The 20,904-nt window shown below is 40.2% G+C and overlaps 1 protein-coding gene across 28 annotated transcripts in view; it reads left to right on the forward strand.

Annotated features, from left to right (window-relative positions):
• Positions 1-20,904, forward strand: part of MAGI1 (membrane associated guanylate kinase, WW and PDZ domain containing 1) — a 351,112-nt gene that overhangs the window by 153,279 nt on the left and 176,929 nt on the right. For all 28 annotated transcript variants that reach the window (XR_007904719.1, XM_051788759.1, XM_051788766.1 and 25 more), the window contains exon 2: positions 14,977-15,093. Coding sequence is in view for 27 of the 28 variants with exons in the window: in XM_051788759.1 (XP_051644719.1) it covers positions 14,977-15,093 (117 nt within the window). In the remaining variant the exon portion in view is untranslated. The remainder of the gene's footprint in view (positions 1-14,976; positions 15,094-20,904) is intronic.

Below are 20,904 nucleotides of genomic sequence, written 5' to 3' on the forward strand. Positions count from 1 at the left end.
GCACAGGTGGAAAGGCAGGACCAGGGGAGCATTTTATCACAAAAGGGCCACTCTCCTGAGCTCCTTTTAAAAGCTTGACTGTCAAACAGGCTGTGTCTGAAAGGAAAAGCCAAAAACAAAGAAGCGTAAAATTAGACCAATTAACTAATATTTTGACATACAATTTTAAAACTCCCAGGAGAGAAGTATGAGAAAACACATGTCAAAGGTGGTGGATTTACCATGCCAGCCTGGCTGGACTCACTAAGAAACAGTAACAGAGTTTATTTCTAGGAACCTGAGGGTCTCACCATGGGGCTTTTTAGCCGGGGAGTGTGAGACCATAAATCTGGGGACAACAGTGCAGAAATCCTGTCTGGAGGAGACTTGGGATTTTAAGTCCCCTCTGTTAACTGTTCATCCGTGGCCCCAGGATGCCTGTTGTGCATAATGCTCTATTCTATTTAAAAACCTACCTGTCTTCCAAAGTTCCTCCTTTGTTTGTCTATGCTGGTTCAGACTCTAAAAGTGGGACAGTGGGACTGTGTTCAAGCAGGAACAGTGCGTGATTCTGGACTGCTCCTTTGATAAATAGCTATTCCTTTTGCATGCCATAGGTCTGACATCTCTTCTTGCCAAGCTGGGAGGTTCTGACCCAGAGTCCTTTTAAGTCAGCAGAAAAGCTCCTGATGGCTTAATGAGTGGAGATAGAGCTTTAGGAAGTCCCAAAGTAACATAAAAGCAGAAACCACAGTGACATTCACTCAGTAGAAATGTGAGGCCCATACTGTGCTTCCTTGCATCTCTTGCTGGATCAGTTTAGACCTCTACAGCTTGTTTTTCTCCTCCAGTTGTAGATGGAGTACAAGAGGCTTCAGTGTGCCTGTGTTGCTTAAAAAGTCTTTCAGCCTTGCAGAAATTCCAGGGCTTTGAAATTCCAGCACTACCAAAAGTGAGAGAAGCATAAAATGAATTTGAGGATAAGCTGATTAGAGCTTTCCATTTCAGAGTCAGAGACCTCCATCCAAATGCATTTGATTAAATGGGGCTGAAAAATGTTGTTTTGCAAACCAACCGAGAAAGTACAAGGAGAGCTCTCAAAAATTAAAGAATAAAAACTTGAGGAAGAATTAGTATGTAGACAATTAATGCTGATTTTTATAGCTTTCTATCACCTCTCTTGTTGTCTTTAGCTGGATCACCGGAATGCTTATCAAAATAATTTAAAAAATAAAGTGACTGTTGGTTTTAATGGCAATGACAGTAAAGCTGATGCTTGAGCATGAAGATTCCCTGGCAGAATTGCAAATTGCTTAGAACCATGTGAGTTTGGAAAGCCAACACTTGCTGGCAAAAATGGGCATAAAGCATGGTCAGCTCTACTTGTGTCCTGTAAAATGGGAAAAGTCCCATGATGCCAAAGTCATCAGGAAAGCCTTTTTCATCTCTGCTTTTCCTGTTAATCTTTCACAAAAGCCCTTTTTTGTGGATATGCAAGAAAGCCACCCAGTCTGTTGCTGGAAAGAGTAATGTTATGGGAATGAAACCAGTGTTTCCCTCCACTTTGACTTCTGGGAAACTGTTACTTTGACCACTTCTGGTCTTGTATTTTCCAGTTAATTGTTTTTAGGGTGAGATGCCTGCGGCTAAGTAGATGTGCTCACACAAAGGAGGGTTCACTTGCCACAAAGGCCTGTATTTCCTTTTTTACCAAACCAGAATCTGTGAAACTTCATTCTGGAGGTACCAATTTTTTTGTGTGTGTTTTCAAAACTGAACTGGTGCTTTGGTTCTCTTTTTGTTGGCAGTGTGAAGATCAAGCCTGGGTATCGGTAGCCTTTCACAAGACACCTCCTTCAGATTGGTGTGCTAATTCTTATTCCTGCTGTATGCATTGTCTAATGATTGTGAGAAGGGGAGAGATAGGAAGATGGGCTTGACTGACTGAGCTTGGAAACATTTGAACCACTGGGCAGGAGTAGCCTGGGAGGCTAAGGCATGATTGGAAAAGGCACCATCAGAGCTATGTCTGATTTCTGCAGAAATGTCAAGTTCTTGAGAAATATCTTCATTTTTGACAAATGTCATTTTGTGATCAAAAGCATTCTGTGGAAATGTCTAACCCACCACATGCCCGAGTTAAGCGTTCCTCTCTTTATTCCAGTATTCTGTTTTTCACCAAAAGAGAACCATGTCTTTTTGATTCTGCTGCAGAACTGCTCTGCTTTAAATCTAAAGGAGCAACTTGTGTGCTGTTTCTTTGTAATTAAAATTCTTATGCCCAAAAATGTGTTTTCCATTAAAAATTCCTGCACTAAGAAGTCTAAATCTTGTAGCTATTGTCTCTGGAAATGTATGTTTTGCTATATGCCACGTATAAACATTTATTTCCTGTTCAAGAAAATGTGGTTTTTACCATCTGTAATATTCATATTTGTTTCTTGGGGGGAAAGTTGGGGTGACAGAAACATGATACAGGCACTCCTAAACTCATTAAGAAACCAAGACCTTGTGACCAAGGCAAAAAAGATATTTATTACAGAGCCTAGTAAGTTTTTTCATGTACTTTTTTTTATTGCCAAACTTGTTTTTTATGAGGTATTAAATTTATGTTGGAGACCAAGGCTATTCAAGTTACTAGTTTTTTTGTTTCAAATGTGAGTTTTTTGATATTTTAGATGTTGTCATTGACTAGCCTTTAATGTGGAGGTTACAGAAGAGAAGGGTTGCTCTATGTGGAAGAGACAGGCCTGAAAATCAGAACTTTCTTTTTTTTTTTTTTTTTTTACATGACTGTATGTGGAAGTTGCCCTCATTCACTCTTAGTTTTGAGTTTTGCCAATAAGATATAGTAGAACTTTATTAAAACCAATAACAAACTGGACTGCCGTAGTTCTTGCTTGCTTCAGCCAACTCATTTATTCTGTCAGTGCTGTAAAGTCTTATTTTAGAATTTCAGTCCCATTTCCTGCACAAAAGGGAGGCCCACAATGCTGTGTATTGAATTGCTTTTACAACAGAATAGTCATGTTAACACTTTCCTTTTACCACTGAGGTTTTCTCAACTTGTGTAGGTTCTTGGTCAGCTTCAACTCGTGGCATTATTTTGCTCTGAACTCTTTTAAATTCCCCATTCTTCCAGATACTTTACCCCGGACTATTCAACACTATCTTCCTAAATTACATTTCCAAGTAATAGCTCAGGCCATTATAGAACTCGTTTGAATCAATTTCTCTTTAAACTTGAACATGTTTTTTCAAGAAAAACATTCAATCTTGATGTAACATTTTCCAGGGATGGAGAATATCCTCCAACCCTCAGAAGACACTTGTAATGGTAAAATAAAAATAAAACAAATGTATTTGCAGTTACAATAATTAAACGGAACTAGTCCAGTTGCTTAGATCTTGTTTTCCCTTTGTCTTCAAGACAAAATTGAAAAAAGCTGCAGTCACTTTCCCTATAAGCCAGGTTGTTTTTTAAACCAGCGTGACCTTCTTATTCCATTTTTGTGGCTTCTTGTGCCTCTTGTAAAGTGTGCTTCAACAGCTCCCAACTGTTATACACGTTTTTCCATTTAAATGTTTTTTCCCAACAGATTTAGCTCATAATTATTTTCAGCTTTGAGAGCTTGACTTTCTAAATTGCAAAACATTGTAGCCTGTGTGCTTCTTTTTGTACTGTATGCTTGTAGTTCGGTGTCTATTCTATGTGTACACAAGTGTGTAATTACATTTAAAATAGGAAAAAGAAAAAAGCAGGTCCATCTGAGGTTAAGCTTAGTTGTGCTCTTTGAAAGTAGTGTAGTAGGAGCAGGACCTTCACTTGCTATGGAGAGACCACAGCAAGTCTTGTTTCTGATTTTATTTGTTTCTTCAAAAATCTTGTTTCTGGGAAATTGCTGGAGGAAGTTGGAAAATTAACCTGTAGCCCTCTGTAGATGGGTGTATTGCAGAGGAAAATAATAATTTATTTTTCTGTGGTGAGACACTGGTGCACCTGAGTGTGTATCATCCAACTACACCAGAGAACAGACCAAAGCAGCTGGCAGATGCTTTGGACACATTATGATTTGTAGCTGGTTTCTTCCAAGAAGGCCATTTTTTTTTATGTGATAGAGGCACTTGTGAGGGGGGAAAAAAAAAATTAAAAAAGCAACATCAAAATTCTAGTGTTCTGACAATATCTGCATTTAGTGTGTGGTTTATGGCCTGACAATCACAGGTTCTCAGCATTAGATTTTATGTATTTAGTGCCTCTGGAAATGAGGCTGTTAATATTGGCATGTGCCCCGGAGCCCGTGAGGTCAGAGTGAAAAACTGTAATGCTGTGATTAGTATTCAGAGGTGACCTGGCTGGGCAATATGGGAGTTTGTCCCTCCAGCAATCAAGGAGGAACAAGAATGACTTGACTGCTGAAGGAGTTTGAGATTTAAAAAAGAGCAGCGAAACCTACTATCCATGCCTAAATTATGGAGAAAAGCAAGCAAAAAATCAAAGAATACGAATAGCTACTTAAAATTCCCCAATTCTGGCATATGTGTAACTTTTTTCCCATTTTTCTGGAAGAACCAAATGCTGTATTTAGGGAATGGGTTTCAGATTTTGCAAATATTTTCCTAGTGCCATTCTAGAAAATGAGTTTGTTGGCACATTGTTATGTGGGGCTTGTTCTGCTAAAGCATTGTAATGCCGTCTGTTTCTCAAGCTGATTTGGCTTTTACAGCTCAAATATTATATCCTGCTTTTGGAACATATGGTAACTCCTTTCAGGAGACATACAGAGATATGCATCTCATTTCCAGAAACGGGTCGTTTCCTTGGAGTGAAAGACTGCAAATACCTTTCATCTTGATTTTCCTTTTCTTACTGTTGGAGCTAGACTTTCTTCTTCACCCCATGCCCTACTTCTGCTGCCTCCCATAAGCCCTCCCTGCATCCCAGAAAAGGCAAGGCTTGCTGGCAGCTTGAGACTCGGAGTGAAGGAAAAGAAACAACGCTCCCTTATCCAGGTTGCTTCACACAACACAGTTGTACAGAGTAGGTGTCAGTGACAAACGCTGTTGTGTGGCTCCCAGGCAGGCTGTGTGTTCCTGATGAGGTATGACCGGAAGGTTGGGCTGCTCACATAGCCTGGTCTGTGTTCATTGATGGAAAGGCTCAGCGCAGACGGGGCTTGAGCCGCTCAGCCTCAATCTTTCAGAGCCGCTCATGGAAATAGGCTGCATCCCATGGCACTCTCTTACAATGGCTTCATTCTGCATTCACTTCAGTTGTGTAGGAGGGATTTTTTTATTTTCTTTTTTTTTTTTTTTTTTTTTTAAAAGCCTACGTGGCAGCATCAATGATTCTTGCCACTATTGACCGCTCCGTACTCCTCATTGCTCTTTCTTGCTGGAACACGCAGTGCAAAATGCCCCAACACAGCAGTGTCTTTGTGTGCAAGACAGAAAGCCTTCCTCAGAGGAATGTCTCTGCTTCTCTAAGTTCACCTCTGGGTCTGGCTTTCTGTAAAGTTTTGCAGAGCTGAGGCTTTGCTCGGGGCGCTTGGTTTAAGGTCACTGCCAAGAGGAAGCATTTATGGACATAGCTTTAATGTTGCAGCTTGACTGTCAGTTAACTCTGGTTCAACACTGATCTGGCCACAGAACTGTCTAAAGTATTTAGCATGATGCTAATCCAAATTTCATTGAAAACGGGTCTAGAGGATGTTGCATTACTTTGTTCTTTGCACACCTACCTCCCTGAGCTTTTCCGTGAAAACATTGATCAGTATTAATGTTAATATTAATGGCTGTTAATCAGGATTGCAGTTTTATCTTGGAGATTTTTCATTTTATTAGGAAAATATTCTGCATTTGTCATCCCAGCAGGTCCCTTCTCTCACCTTGGCTCACCTTGCTCTCTACTGTCATTCCCAGAGACCACCTGACAGTCTGGACTCTCTCCTTGTTGTGTGTCTATGGATTCTTCAAAGTGAACAAGGAAAACCAAAAGCTGAGGCAAGAGTTGGGGAGCTTGCAGCATTTTTTGAGAATGGCATGAGGGGAAGAAAAGAGGTCTCCTATGAGTCAGTAGCAGTGTAGGAGTGGTTAATCTCCAGTTCTTAATAGTTAGTTGGGTTCATAATTAACTATGCCTGTGAAGCACCCTGGCTGGCTCTACATCTGCCAGCATCCATATGGATGTACCAGTGTCATGTTTCTGAAGCTCTGTGCCTGGCTAGTTCAAATGTGTTTTAGAGGTATCTAAGGCCAGCACTCATTACTACTGCTGACCTTTCTTTTCCCTTTTCTATTCATCATGTGCTCTTGCTGTTGAGCTGCGTGTTTTCAGCTACCCATATTTTTACATCACATGTATCAGATTTTCTCTCCTTAGACTTTACTGGGGCAGATATGGTTGCCACTTTCTCTGGAGAAATGTCATCATTTATTTAGTGTTGTGGTGCTTCGGAATCCATATGGACACAAAAGCTTTAGCAATCCCCAGTAATTTGTGTCACCTACCAACACTGACCTGCTCAGGCACAGGAAAAAAAACCAAACTCAAACCTCAGTATTTTGTGGAAGAGAGTAATAAAATAGTTCCTTCTTGAGATAGAAAGATCTGATTTGTCTGCCTGTAGCAGACCATGCTCCCCTTCTGGGGGTGCCATCGTGGCTGTGTGGCCTCCCTCTATCCCAGGTCAGGGTTATCCTGGACTGCAAAGATGTTGGAGGGTGAAGGAAAGTTTCTTCCCCAAGAGCTTCAAGAATTCAGGGCTGGAACTTTGAGGATGCCAGAAGCTTGAAGAGGCCAAAGGGGGAGAAAGGCTTGGCTTACTGCTGGATTTGCTGGTATTGACGGCCTGAATTCCGCTGGGGGCAACAGAAGTTTGATTGTCACGAGTGTTCAAAATTTTCAGGCCTGGTGTATAAATAACAATATTTTTTTCTTTTCAGCATCCAAGGCTGAGCTCTGTGGGTTTTTCTGGCACTTCTCAACTGAAAGGCTATTTGTTTAAATTTGCAGTAGAAACGTGAATCCCTATTAATGTACAGAAAATAAGGTGGAGCGCCCTGTGAATGCAGTAGATGAGGTGAGGTGCCCGTAGAATAGTTTCACCAGGGATTTATGATCTGTTAAGTGCATTTCTGTAGCAGCAAATGCTGTGAATTACCACTTCAGTGTTGGTTCATTCACCCATGCAGGTTGAGAGTGATACCAAAGGTACCGTGCCAAGAAAGCTCTTGGTTGCGCCTGATTCTGAACATGACCCGAAAGTTTTGAGTGAATACATCTCCTTCAGATTCACAGCTTACACCTAAAATAATATTTTAAGAAGTTCTGTTAGTAATAAAGTAACAAGTGTTATTCATTCTCCAGACAGGAATTACTAGCTGCACTGAAGTGCTCGCTGCTGATTCAGCAGCCAGGCTGCTGCTGAAGCCTTAACCATGTTCCATCAAAGTGGAGTTTTATTGCTGTGTAGGTAGTTCATCCTGTAACTTTGTGCAATTCTTTATGGCAGAACCCTCCAGCTTATCATAATTTCCTTCCACTGGAAGGCTTTTGCAATGGATGAGGCTTTGTTGTTCTGAGAAGGTTTTAAAGCATAAAAATTGGGAAGCGTTTTATGTTTTACTTCAAGAGGTGGGTAAAGGATGAGCAGTCATTTTGCTTTGGTTGTGGCATGGATTTGTTAGAATAATGGCAGCATCCAGGCTCTGATCTGAGCAATTCTTCTGTGTGCAGTCTGGCTCTAGGAGGCTGGTACAAATTACAGTAATATACTGGCTTTGACTGGGTGTAGCATTTCCAACAGAGATCCAGTTTGTACCCTCAGACCAGTAGTTTTTCTCACCAGAGACTGTCCACGCTGGAATGGAAGCAATCACTGACAATAACAGATGACGTTATTGAAGCTTTTATGGGGAACATCCAAACATCTGGACTTTATAGTACTGGTATTGGTCCCCAGCAATAAAAGTTCATTGGTGTTTTTTGTTTGTTTGTTTAGAAGAAAAAAAGAGGAGAAAATGGAATTGGGATCAAATTAGTTGTTTGCTGAGCCATGTTAATTTTTAAACTGAAACTCCCATGGCAATGTTTATATATCAGTTTAGAACACTGAGCCATAAAAGGTTTTTAAGTTTACTTGTGTTAGGAAAATGTAGTAGCAATTAATTTACCAACATGTTACGGGTTTACAAGGTGCCTTCATTTCATGGGTGGCTGGAAGACAGAAATGCTTAGTATATATTGAATTTAAGAAGCCACATGAATGCTTAAGGCTTTTAAACTGGATGTTTGTGCTTTGTGATCTTATTTGAACTCTGGCCAACCATGATGAATGTTTTCTTGTATCTTTGACCTCACAAGAGACATGAAATAACAAATGTAGGTACTGGACTTTATTTACTTATTTACTTAGTAGTTAAAACAAGAAAGCAAACAAAACCATGATGTATTACACCTCTTCTCCCCAACACCCCCTTGACAAATGGTTGTTGGAACAGTGCTAAACTGTGACCTTAAAGCCACAGGCGTAATGAAACTGTGATCTGACAGATGTGACAGACTCATCTTACATAAATCACTCTCTTTTGTCACTGCTGGCATATGGCCAATGAATCTTCTAATTATTGAATGGCTTTTATAGCCCCATTATTTATAATCACTTTTGGACAGCAGCTGGAAGACAAGGATGGGACAGACTGAAACGATGTAGCACAAACTATTATCATTTCTATAACAACTACTGGAATTAGGAATGTTTTGTGATGATGTGGTTACCAGTGCAGTCTTGTTACATGATAAAAATCTACTCAGCCTTCATTTTTAAGATGGGTTGCTACCTCCAGTACCTTACTATGAAAATTATCCTATTAATTGATCCAGAAATAGAATAATAAGAATCTCTCCAGGCATTAACAAAATATATATGTGAGTCTCAGGGCCACCTTTTCACAAGGAGTTGATGAAAATCCATTGCAAGTATTAGTAAGAGACAGTGATGGTGCCCTGGCAGTATTGTTGTGCTAAGTGCTGTATGGAAAAGTTTTTAAGAACTCTCTTCTGCTTCTCAGGAGCCCTGTCTACACCCCACTCTTTAGTAAGGATTTAACAACAGATTGAGAAGTTGTCTTGAGTTACATTATTAATATTTTAATATTTCTTTTAAAAATGTGGGTTTTTTTAAGGGAGTTGATAGATTTATAACCAGGTTCCTTAATGTACTTTATAGTTAAGGGGAACTATTTTGCCTCTAATTATAGATGAGTTTGTGTTGAGTGCCTTCTGCTAGGAGCAGCAGCCCTGGAAAGAGGAGCATGAGAGAAGTCACCCAACCACAAAGGCCAGTCAGCTGAGATTTCAAGTCCACTTGCTGCTTTAAAAAATGTGAGCTGCAGGTTCTCTGCTCATGCCTCTAAACGAGCAAGGTTTGGGGTTTTTTGTTTGGTTTTTGTAGGGTTTTTTTCCTCTTTTCTACAGTTCTGCATTTTGTAGCACAGAAGTAAAACCCTGCCAGCCATGGTAACTTATTAGTGTTTGTTAAATACCTCCAGATAGAGATCTTCAGATGAAAGACAGTATGTTACAATCAGGGGTTTATACTGCAAATCCAGCATGTGTCTTTAAAAAATTGAATCCTTCCCTCTCAATGTAGACATCAGGGCGGCGAGAGAGAGCATTAATCCAGATGACTCTATTGCACTTTTATCCCTTTAGTGAGGCCTTTAACCTTTCATTGCTTCATGGCCCTGTTGTTTTGAAATGGTCTTTGTCTGCCCAGAGAGAATCCCTCTGCTAAAGACGCCTTTAAACAGAGTTCCTGACAAGAGAGGGGGCATTCTGCTGCAATTCAGGAATGGAAAATGGATTTTTCCAGTTCAGATGCTATCAGCCCCTGTGAATGTAGCAATTGATAGCCTTCCCAAAGAAGGGTAAAGCAAAAAAATATATACTGGTGTAATCTGCTTACAGGAGTGTAATATAGGTCAGGGACCAGTGTGTCCCGGGCTTGACCCTGACCCATCTTTGCACGAGCATCTATAGGCTCTGTCAGAGTATGGCTCTTTATCAGGATTATCTATGACCATCTCTAAACATAAATGGGATAAAACAGCTGCAGTAATTAATATAAACTATAAAATGATACTTTCCAAAGGCATAAAACATGAGTTTAAAATATATCTTCAGAATGCACACATTGCGCAGTTCTGGCATAGTCTCTCCACCAGCTGGCAGGAAGGTGCTGGCAGCCTTGCGATGTTCACACTCAGCTTTTTCTTGGAAAAAAAAAAAATTCAGGTTTTGCTTGGTCACTTATGTAGTCTGCTTTCCTTATTGCAAGCCAAGATGTCAATAAGGCAAGAGGCTTTCAGCCCCCAGGTCTGTACTGCTGCTCGGTGGTGGGATTGCTCTCGAAGAGAGGATGTTCTCACAGAGCAAAGACGGTGCTGGATGATCCCACGTGCAGCTTTCTTCCTGCAGAAAGTGGGAATTGTAGCAGTAAGTGTCAGAGCACAGCTTCTCTAGTGACTTCATATCACGTAACTGTTGGAGGACAAATGTGTGACAGAATTGCAGGTTTGAAAAGAATGTGTTTAGAAAAAGTCAATATATTTCATTAATCACAAAACCATCTAAGGTACATTTTGAGCTGCACAAAACTGACAAGGAGGGTTTATTGTTTCTCAGAAAACCATATGTCAGTAAATATTTTTTTTTCTGTGACAGATGTTTCCTCCTTGAGTTTCCTTTTACTACTAAAATATTGTTGTTGTGATGTAGTGGTGGGGGAGGATGATTGTTGTTCTCTAAAATACAGTATAATAATTAAGAATAACTGAGAAAAACAGCCATTTAGTGAGTTGCTCTTTGTTTCATTCAAAGGTAGGGAAGGATTCAGATAATAAAATGGAAACATCTCAAATTTGGAGTAGTACTATGGGGAGAGAAGCAGTGAAAAGCTGGTTCTCTGACTATCTTTACATGAAAAAGGGGCATTGGTTTTGTTCAGTGAGGAAAAAAGGGGAAAGAAACTGTTGCAAGAGCAACAAAAACCTTTGAACGTGTTTTACTTATGAAAGTTTGTAAATTTTGATGAGTTTTGCATTTTTTTGTATGTTTCATTTTCTAAAGCTACCGTGTATCAGCCTAATTTTGATTACAAAAATAACAAAGTGATTTTTCTGTGTGCAAATAAGTAATTTCCAGCATGTCCTGGCCAGCAGGAAGGAAGAGCTGAGCAGTGGGTCTTCAAGACCTGTATCCTCTGCTTTCGAAAACTGCTGGTTTTGGGTTGTCTCTCTTGTTCCTCCATTATTATCACTGTTGGACCCCTTCACATGCTTTTAGCAGAGAAGAACGAATCTCAAAAGAGTAAATGTAAAATCCAGTCTCCATGAGAACAGAGGAGTATTTTGAAGGGCAGTATATACTTCTGGTTAACACAACTCATCTCTAAGGAAACTGGTACCAGGTATTTTCTTGAGCACAACTTAGACATGGATTTAGATTTTACAAAAGGAGGACTTTTGCGTAAAGGCAGGAGGTTCTGGGCATCTGCCCATCCACCCAACCTGGTGGTGGCTGGTGTCTGGACAGAAGCCATCAGAGGGTGAGGCTTGTTCTCAGGGTGAGTTTGCACAAGCCAGCGGTGCCCTTGAGGATCAGAATGAATTTTGCTGCTATGATTTGCACAGAGGAGGTTGCTGAAATGTCACTGGCATATTTTTTAGGTTCTCAGGGATTATGGGTGCATACATTTCAGACTCAGAGTATATCAGAGTTCATAAACTTTCATCTACCACTAGAATCTACTAAATAATGCCAGTACCAAGAACATGCCCTCTCAGCTTTGAGGAGATTCTTGGGAAAGATCAGAGTGGAGTGAAACATTTGAAATGGTAAAGAATCCAACATGTTCCAGGCTGGATCCCTTTGACAGCTTTCTACATAGAGTTAGTTTCTGTGTCAGCTTATTTTCTTCTGCCATGCAGTGGAGTGAACTGAGTGGGGTGAACCTGCTTGTGCCCACAGCTGTGGTTTCAGCCACTGCAGAACAGAGATTGTCAGGGCTGCAAGAAGCCTTTATTCCTGTCAAGACTTTTCTGGAATTTAGCAACAGGAATGTAGCTTAGCAGGCTTTTTTTGGAGTTGTTGTTTTTTTTTTCACCTTTTCTTTTTTTTTCCTTCCCGCTTAAAATAAATGTAATAGAAATAAGCATCACTGTGAGCTCCCTGAGGGGACACTCATGTGAGTGCAAGTATTTCTACAGCCCCTGTTTTTGCAACTGCCTTCTAAACTAGTGCTTCAGTGACTCAGCTGGGAAATCCCAGCTACTGCATAAACCAAATAACCAAACTTTCCAGCAGGGCCATAATAGACTGAGATGCTAGATGGAATGGGCACAGAGGGAAGCTAAAAGCAGGTATCATCAGTAAATTGCATATTTTCTGTGGTCAGACAAACCCTAGCTCAGCAGAGCTTTTTCACCTCAAGATATTGTTTTGCCATAAATCATTGAACCAGGGATCACACAGTATTTTGGGAGAAAGTTTACGTAATGTGATACATGCAGTTCAGTGCATTAATTTCTCCACTGGAATAAACCCTTGCATTATGTCCAAACTGTTTGTCATAGTTATCCATTTTTGCTAGGAAAAACCACCTTGTGCAAAGAAAAATATGGACTGTTTAGTTAAAAGATAAAGAACTGCTTTATCATTTCAGCAGGTGCTCTTTTTGTTGTGCCCAGTCTCCCTCTGGAGTAAAACAATGTGATATGAAATCAAACATTTGGGGTTTGGAAAGTCAGCTCTGATATTGAAAAACTGTAGCCCACAGGTCTGTGAAACCCTCCAGGTGCCTCCTGTGTGGGAAACCAGTTTTATGGTGTAATAACTGGAGACCTTTTGTTAGAAAATGGGTTGATAATCTGCTCTTGGAGTGAGGGATGTTGCTGGGGTCACTCAGGAAAGTGTGTTGAGCCAATTATATCTCCCTTAATTTCAGTTTTGTTGTTTGAGCCGTTTCTGTAATGAGCATCTTGGTCTTTAAAAATTTTCCTTCTGTTAATAGCTGCCTGAGCCTTCCTTTCTTCAGTAAGAGTTATTTTTAAAATTTGACTTAGTACTGCAGAGTACAGAGTGGGTTTTTTTGTGTTTAGTTTTGTTTCTAAACCAACATCTGTGTTAAAATGTTGCAGGGCTGCAGTAGGTGGGTAGGCTGATTCTGTCCATGGGCATGTCACAGTTTCCACTTGTTCATGTCACCCTTTGCCTGGTGCTGCTGCCAGCTCCCAATCCCACTGTCCAACTGCACTCCATTGCAGTATTATTATTCTTGATTTGCTCTGCAGTGACTCCTAGAGGCTCCATCCAGGAATCTGCGCAACTGTGGTGCTATGTTCAGTGTCCAGAAGCACTGAGATGATCTCTGCATTATATACTCAATAATCCAAAAAATCATAATGCAAATGATAAAAAAACACAGCTGCCGTGGTTCAGCCTGAGGTCCATGTAGTCCAGCATTTTGGCTCCAGCTGAGGCCATAATTAAGATGCCTGGCAAAGGAAAGGAAAAGAGTAAGATATTTGATATTCCCCCACTTCTTTCCCAGGTTTCCCAGCCACCAGCAATTAATTTTCAACTCAAGGGATTTCCTACACCCCCTTCTTTTCAAGGCCGTGTTGGATGGGGCATTGAGCAACCTGGTCTAATGGAAGGTGTCCCTGCCCACAGCAGGGGATGAGAACAAGATGATCTTTAAGGTTCCTTCCAACCTGTTCTGAATCCATTCCAAACCATTCTATGATTCTGCAACCCCCAGTGGGTCTGTCTTTTCCATTTCCCCTTGAGTCTCCTCAATAACCTTGTTGCACTGAAAGTGCTCTCCAGTGAGATCTGCACAGCCTGTGTGAACTACTGCCCTTGCTGCATGATTTTTAACCGGGCTCCCATTACCTTTCCTTGGTGTCTCCCAGTCCTTGTGTTGGGAGAGGCAGGGAGTACCCAGTCCCCAGCTGACCTCGGGACATGTTGGAGGCCAATGTCCCCAACAGGCTGCAGCATCCCAGCCCACTCTCTTGGTCCTTGTGTTGCAACTGCTCCTGGCTTTGATCATCCTGGTTTCATTTTTCGGAAGCTTTTCCAGAGCTTTTTTCTTTTCTTTTTAGAACAGAAGAGTTTCTATCCCTGTTTTTGCTCTTCAGTCAAATTAATGTCCATGTTATTCCCTATTCCCATCTTGGAAATATTTTGAGGGGAAAGACTTCATTAAGTTTCTTCACCTTATATGTGCTGTTACAAGAAAGGATTTGGTGTTCAGCAACTGTCATTGATCATTAACAGCTACATTTTTTTCTTTTCTTTTTTTTTGTTGTTGTTTTGTTTTTAACTCATCTTATTCTGGCACACTTCTGAAAGTGTTCAAAACTGAATGGGGGAATAAATACATTTAAGTGAAAAGCATTGGATGCTATTTTGTTGTTTTTAAGGACTTTGGGTGCTCTTAACTCCTTCAGTCTATTCTTTCCTAACTCCTGCTGTGGGCTGTAGTAGATACTAATACAAAGTATAGCACTTATTTGATGTTGTGCCACGTTCAGCTTTATTAGTACCTCCAATGGGAGCAGCTTTTGCCTTCTGTCTGTCTGCCCAGCTCACCCTCCAGTGAGTTGCAAAAGCAATACTCTACCTTTTTTATTTTTCTTTTTTCCCATCATCTGTCTTTCTCCATTTGCTCAGACAAATAAGTAATAAAAGGGAATGATGATCTGTTTAACACCACAGGAAGAAAGATGCATTATGAGACAAGAGAGACCTCTTGTTTACAGCGAGTTATTTTTGGTAATTAGCCATTTGTAGAGGAGGATGAGCCTCCGCTCGTAAAGTCAGCATGGCATAATTTAGGGGACTCTGAATGGAAATCTAACATTTGCCTCAATTGGAAATGTTAATTGTGTGCATTTAGAAATAAATAAATGGCTGTTTTTTCTTTGCAGGAAGCAGACTGAACAAAGATCTGCGACATTATCTCAACCAGAGGTTTCAGAAAGGATCGCCGGATCACGACTTGCAGCAGACTATTAGAGACAACCTTTATCGCCATGCTGTGCCTTGTAAGTAGCAAAACCTCGGCCTGGTGGACTACACATAGTTGAATTCCATCTTTGTTTTTGAGGAGCCTTTCTGTGGTGGTGTGCACGGCTCTGGGGGAGACTGTTTTCAGCTTGGGCAGACTTCCATGTGTGGCAGCAGACAGGGTTCAGGTAGGGTTGAAAAGGAAAATGACTCATCCCTGAACTCTGCTTTTTTGATTACCTTTTTGGAACAGTTGATGGTTTGATGCAAGCCCTTGATGCCTGCTTTGGAGAAAATCTCTAAAAAACTGCCATAAAGTGAGTGCTTGCTATAGAAGCAGTCTATATTAATATCATGATGGTGAATGTTCCTTATTGGTTTGAAACCTATGAATAAAAAAACTGCTCCTATTTTTGTTTCCTTAGCAGAACTTTATTTCTGATGCTTATTTAACTTGTAGAATTGAACAGTGTTTTATGGCTGGGTGCCATTGTAGCAGACAACTGCCACTGTTGGAAGGTTGTCCTTGATTCACATAGGAGATAAGCAGCAAAAGTTAGTAAAGCTGAGAAAAAAATGCTCACTTTCACTCAAAAAAAAACCCAAGCAGGAGAAAACCTGAGAAGTCTGGAGCGTGGTAATCTTTAGAAGGTCAGAATCGTTACTCAAAATAAGACTGTCCTTGGCATTTTGGGAAGACATACAAAGTGTGGAGAGGGATCCTACTTTGTTTCACCTCTGTTTGACATTCTTCAGCTGCCAGGGGACACTATTGTAAAGAAAAGGTTTTTCTGCTTAGCTTGGATGAGCTGTGGGAATAATGGCATGCCTTTCAGATCAGAATGGGATAAGAACTAGTAAACATGTTAGTTACAAGATACTGAAATGAACAGCAAAATATTTTGAAGTTTTCTCTCTCAGTGTGAATCGGAGATTGTTTACCCTCGTAGATACATAAATACTGAATAATTATGTTGCAACTCAAAAATAAGTATTTGCCAACAAAAATCACATAATGGTGCACAAAATAATCACCATTTTCAGTCTGAGAGCTGCATAAAGAAGAACTGTGTGAGACCACAGTTAAAATTGGGTGGTAACACTGATAAATGTTGATTCTTCAAATGGCAGATGCTGTTATAACACCATTGAGTTTATTCTCTTTTTATCAGGGAAAAGCGTGAAACAAATTAGGTTTAAAGTGCTGTGCACGGACATAAAGAATAAATATGAATTATTATTTCCTATTGAACACTTCTATTTTCCATTTTGTCAACGTGAAATATGATTATTTTTCAATCACCTAACTTGCCAGGCTGCAGATTTTTAAAGCACAGTGCAAAAAGTGCCTTCCAGGAGAGCACATGCAGTGTTAAGCTTGGGAGATGCAATGTTGTGATACTAATGTCCTTCTGCCTATGTGTTATTTCATTTCCTAAAGCAGCAAATAAAGCAAATGAGTGTAAGTTCTGGGGAAGCATTTTACACGTTACCAAGGTTACATTTTTGAAATACTTTCCATTGATTCTTTTATTTGATTCATTGAACTTGATGGTAAGTTAAACTGCTTGGACTTGCTAAAGACTTTTGATTTAAAATTAAGAGCAGTGAAAGTGATTCCTGCCTTTTAGAAACAGCTGGGGGAGACATGGGTTGTTGTTGTATTAATAGGAACATCAGTATTTATGTTCCACTTATGAAACAAGTGGAATATCTGAGCATGGTGTTAGTTATTGTGTGTCTTCATACTTGTCAGGCAGGTAGCATTTAATTTTTTCTTCATGTACTGTGGGAAGGGCATTAGAAGTATTTAAGAGTTATGCTAATATTCATATGTGACTTTGAATGAGACTGACCCACGAATGGTGGGTGGGGATGCTTTACAAGTCTGGAGATTAATCTGGCTGTACGCTCATATTTTTATTCCTTGCTACATGTGACCAGTAAATCCAGAGCCCTGGACCAATCTCTAGTGCTAATGGATTATGAAGCCTTGTATTTTGAAAATGGAATTCCCTGCTGATTATGTGGTAAACACAAACAAGAATACAAGGTCACTTGGACTGAGCATGCTTGGCCAGACAGCTGCTTTTTATTGCACTAATATAAGGGCTAAATGAAGTGATAAGTAGTAAATGAAAAATGGAGAAAGGTGAAATTAACCAGTTCTTCTCTAGAAATTCTGGTAAGAATACCATGTGATTCAGCTCTGACTGGTTTGGTACAGGTGGTGAGAAAACCCAGAGGGCTTCCGTTTCTCACACAGACACTGGTCGTGTGCTTGGCTGACTTGGGGACTGAGTGAAGGCACAGCTGTAGCTTTTGTAGAAGACAGAGGTCAAGCAGAGGGGAGGAAAGATGCAGCAAGTTTGACTCGACCTCGTTATTTCATATGACAATAACAGACTCTTGAGCATAATTTAGATTTTTTCTTTAGGAGAGTTGGTTAAGAGTTCGATTTATTTTCTGGTGAACCATTCAGGGATGATGTCATGTCCCAAAGGCAATGTGAGCATTGCCTATAGGGGTGACACGGGATGGTTTTCTGAGAGGATTTGATCTCTAAATGTGGTATAACTGTCAGAAAGAAATGAGACATTGAAATGGACCCAAAGGTGACGTATTATTGAAATAAATAGATGAACCACACATATATTTTTGCAAACCAGTGTCTTCCCCTGCTCCTCAGTGCCATCTGCCCCTCTGGCACTTCCTCTGAGTCCTCAGCTCCCAGCTCCCCACTGAGTTGATTCTTTTCTGCCACGTTCTGTAGTAAACAACAGCTGTGACAAGATTCCAGGTGGCCTCCAAGTTTGGTTGTTGTGAGTCGCAAGTGCTCTGCTGTTACTATCACATCAAACCCACGGGTTTATTTACAGACCCAAAGCATTCTCTTCTGAATTCACAACTTGAGCATCATAAGCTTAGGACCAAGACAGAGTAAGGAAGAGGCAGGACACTTGGTTTATGTACTTGGATGGTGCATAAGTGGTTATAATGCCACGCTATGGGCAAATCTTTGAAGGAGTTAGTGTGGTTCAGCCACTGAACTAGCTTTTATTTCAGCTGAACCACCACTGTGTGTTATTTCCTTGACTTTCTTCCTCAGGCTCTCATTTCACTGTAAAATTCACATGCTGGGTCAGAGACTTTATTTTAGAATATTTGTGTCTTTTGCTTAAGAAAAATCAAGATTTTAAAACTTGAGCAAAGTTTTTCTCATATATATTTAGATGAATTACTGTTTGCATTCGTAGCATGTAGGATCCTGTGTCAAAACTAGAAAAAAACCCTTAAATACATCATCCAGATTAGCAAATTGTTGATACAATCTCTAGCTACCCCTTTGCCCTGTTTTGTTGAAGCACCACATTTTTCTTTTGTTTTGATGTGCCTGATGAAAATGACTAAAGTAATGCTCTGTTTGTGGGATAGTTAATGGCTCCATTGAGCTTGGAGTATACTGTGAGTTGGCAACAATTCCATGATGACCCCTTGGCCATGACTGTACCAGAAGTGCTTTGACTGATGCAAAGACTTGGCCTACACTTATTTCTGGTATGGATTTCAATTATTCAAGCTCAACTTTGCCAACCCAAACACTGAGGAGCAAAAGGGCAGGTTTATCAACTGTGTGAGGCATCTTGCTGGAGTGCATCTGAGTCCACCTGTGCTAACAGAAGTTGGTGTGACTTGCATCACACCTGATTTGGGGGAGGCTGAGAGCTGGTGATGTGGAGCGTGTTGACATCCTGGCTTTAGGTTTGAGAGGATGTTTCTAGGAGCAGAGCTTCCCCAAACAGGATTGTTGTACGTGAAGATTTGCCTAGTGGAAAATGTGATTGATTAGTTGGAAGTACATGTAAGAGTATATCCATTTAATAGGTGTTTCCATGTAGTCCTACCTTGGGATATCTATGCAATAGTGTTAATTAAGGAAGATATGTGATAGCAACTCACTTTAAGGTACTAATGCAGCAGTGAGTCTAAACCACTGTTCACAGGAGGCTGAACAGACAGGATTATCTTCCTCTTTTTGAAATGATGGTAGAGGGCATCTGTTTAACATAAACAAGCAGTACTGGCCATTTGTCCTAGTTGCTTATTCTCAACAAGCTGACAGCAGTTTTCTTCTCAGAGTGCATCAACAAGAATCAGAGATGATATTATTTCCATAAAGCTTATCTCAGCATGTTGGGGTTTTTTTTTCCACTTACTTGATTCTTCACTTGTTTCAGTCCTGTCTGACATGCAGAGGCAGCTGTGATGGGTCTTGTATCTGTCTTTATTTGCCAAAGTAAAGGAGCAGACATGACTGAAATAACAGCTCATTGGTCCCCTCCCTATTCATGTGTATTCTGTATTTACCTTATTTCAGTAGTGTACCATTCCTTTCTTTGCCAGGCCTTCAGAAGCAAAACTCTGGAAGGTGCAAGGTCTTTTTGATGGCAGATGAAATGGGGACAGCACTGTGGCTACCACAGAGTTAAGTCTTAGATGTCACACTAGATACTATATGGCATTCTTTTCTTGTTTTTTCCCTCTTCTTCACAAAATTGGCTTTTAAACCTTCAGGAGGTCATCATTCAACAGTTGATTCACTTTCCCAAAACAAGTACATGCCCTGGGATTAATTGGCTGGAGATGTGAACATTAGAGATTTACCACTTTCATTTCTGCTGTCTGTTCTCTCACCTTCCCAGAGTTTGATCTGTTCCTCTGTCTTCAATTACAGAACAGTAGCTCCAACTGTTGTGGTTAGTCTTATAGGAGAGTGTGGAGGAAAATGGAAAGAAATGGATAAAAATCAATAGTGTAAGTGTCGAGTGATCTGTGAGGAGGCTTAGAAAAAGCCAGCGACACCCAGGCACCTGGCTGGCCTGAGCTCTCTCACATTTCAGTGGGAAATTTGAGAGCAAGTTTCTTTATTCCAAGTGATCTGCTGGTGCAAAGTAAAGGTCTCCTTTCTAAGGAAAACAAATAATATTGAACAAGGAAACTTCACAGTATTGATAGGACAAACTTCAGTAAGTGGGTGTAGAAGAGCACATTGAAGCTTATGATCTGAATTAATGGTTTTCATGGATAATTGAACTTCCAAAAGGTAGCTGGGTTGCTCCAGGAGTCCAATTACTGCTACATGTGTAACCACCATCATCTGCAGGTAATGGAGGACTAGGGAGGCTAAATGGGCTGGAGTGTGATGAAACTGCTGTCAAACACACAGACTTAGGTGATTTCCCAGGATAGTTTTTAAAGTCCTGTAGCTCCGGGTACCCTGTAAGTGTTTCTGAACTTCAGAAAGAATTGATAGAAGAGGTATACAAAGCAGCTTACAAAAGGTTCTTTTCTCTGGAATATTGGGTATAAAAGTATATCAATATACTGGGAAAAATTGCTGAAGTGAAGCATAAAGACCTTTATGTTAAAAATGAATGTGTTTTTACATGTGAGGATGTTTGAGTCACAATTTCAAAGGTATTTTTAGTTACTAATTTTTATTAAGGATAAACAGAATCCCTGACAGTGCACATTAGTTTTCTTCCCAGGCAATAAATCATCAGTTTATGTACACAAATGTTCTTTGAATTCTCAAAAGCTTTCCAGACCTGCAGCCGTATTTATTATCCAAGTACCTTTTGTTGCAGTTCCCTTCCTGGAGGTGTAATTCTGCTTTTGTAATGAGAAATAGTTGCAGTGTCCATGAAATATTCATTTGAAAACCTGCACTGATAAGGTGAGGAACAGCAGACTCTTTTCTAACACAAAAAATAATTAATTGTTTTAGAAGATTCATGTTAGGAAAAAAATTTAAATATTTTTCAAATAGTAGCCTTATCACTGGGACA

The sequence above is a fragment of the Manacus candei genome, unplaced genomic scaffold (genome assembly GCF_025592945.1).
Source record: "Manacus candei isolate 608988 ecotype Guabito, Panama unplaced genomic scaffold, ASM2559294v1 h1tg000025l, whole genome shotgun sequence".
Classification (NCBI taxonomy): domain Eukaryota; kingdom Metazoa; phylum Chordata; class Aves; order Passeriformes; family Pipridae; genus Manacus; species Manacus candei.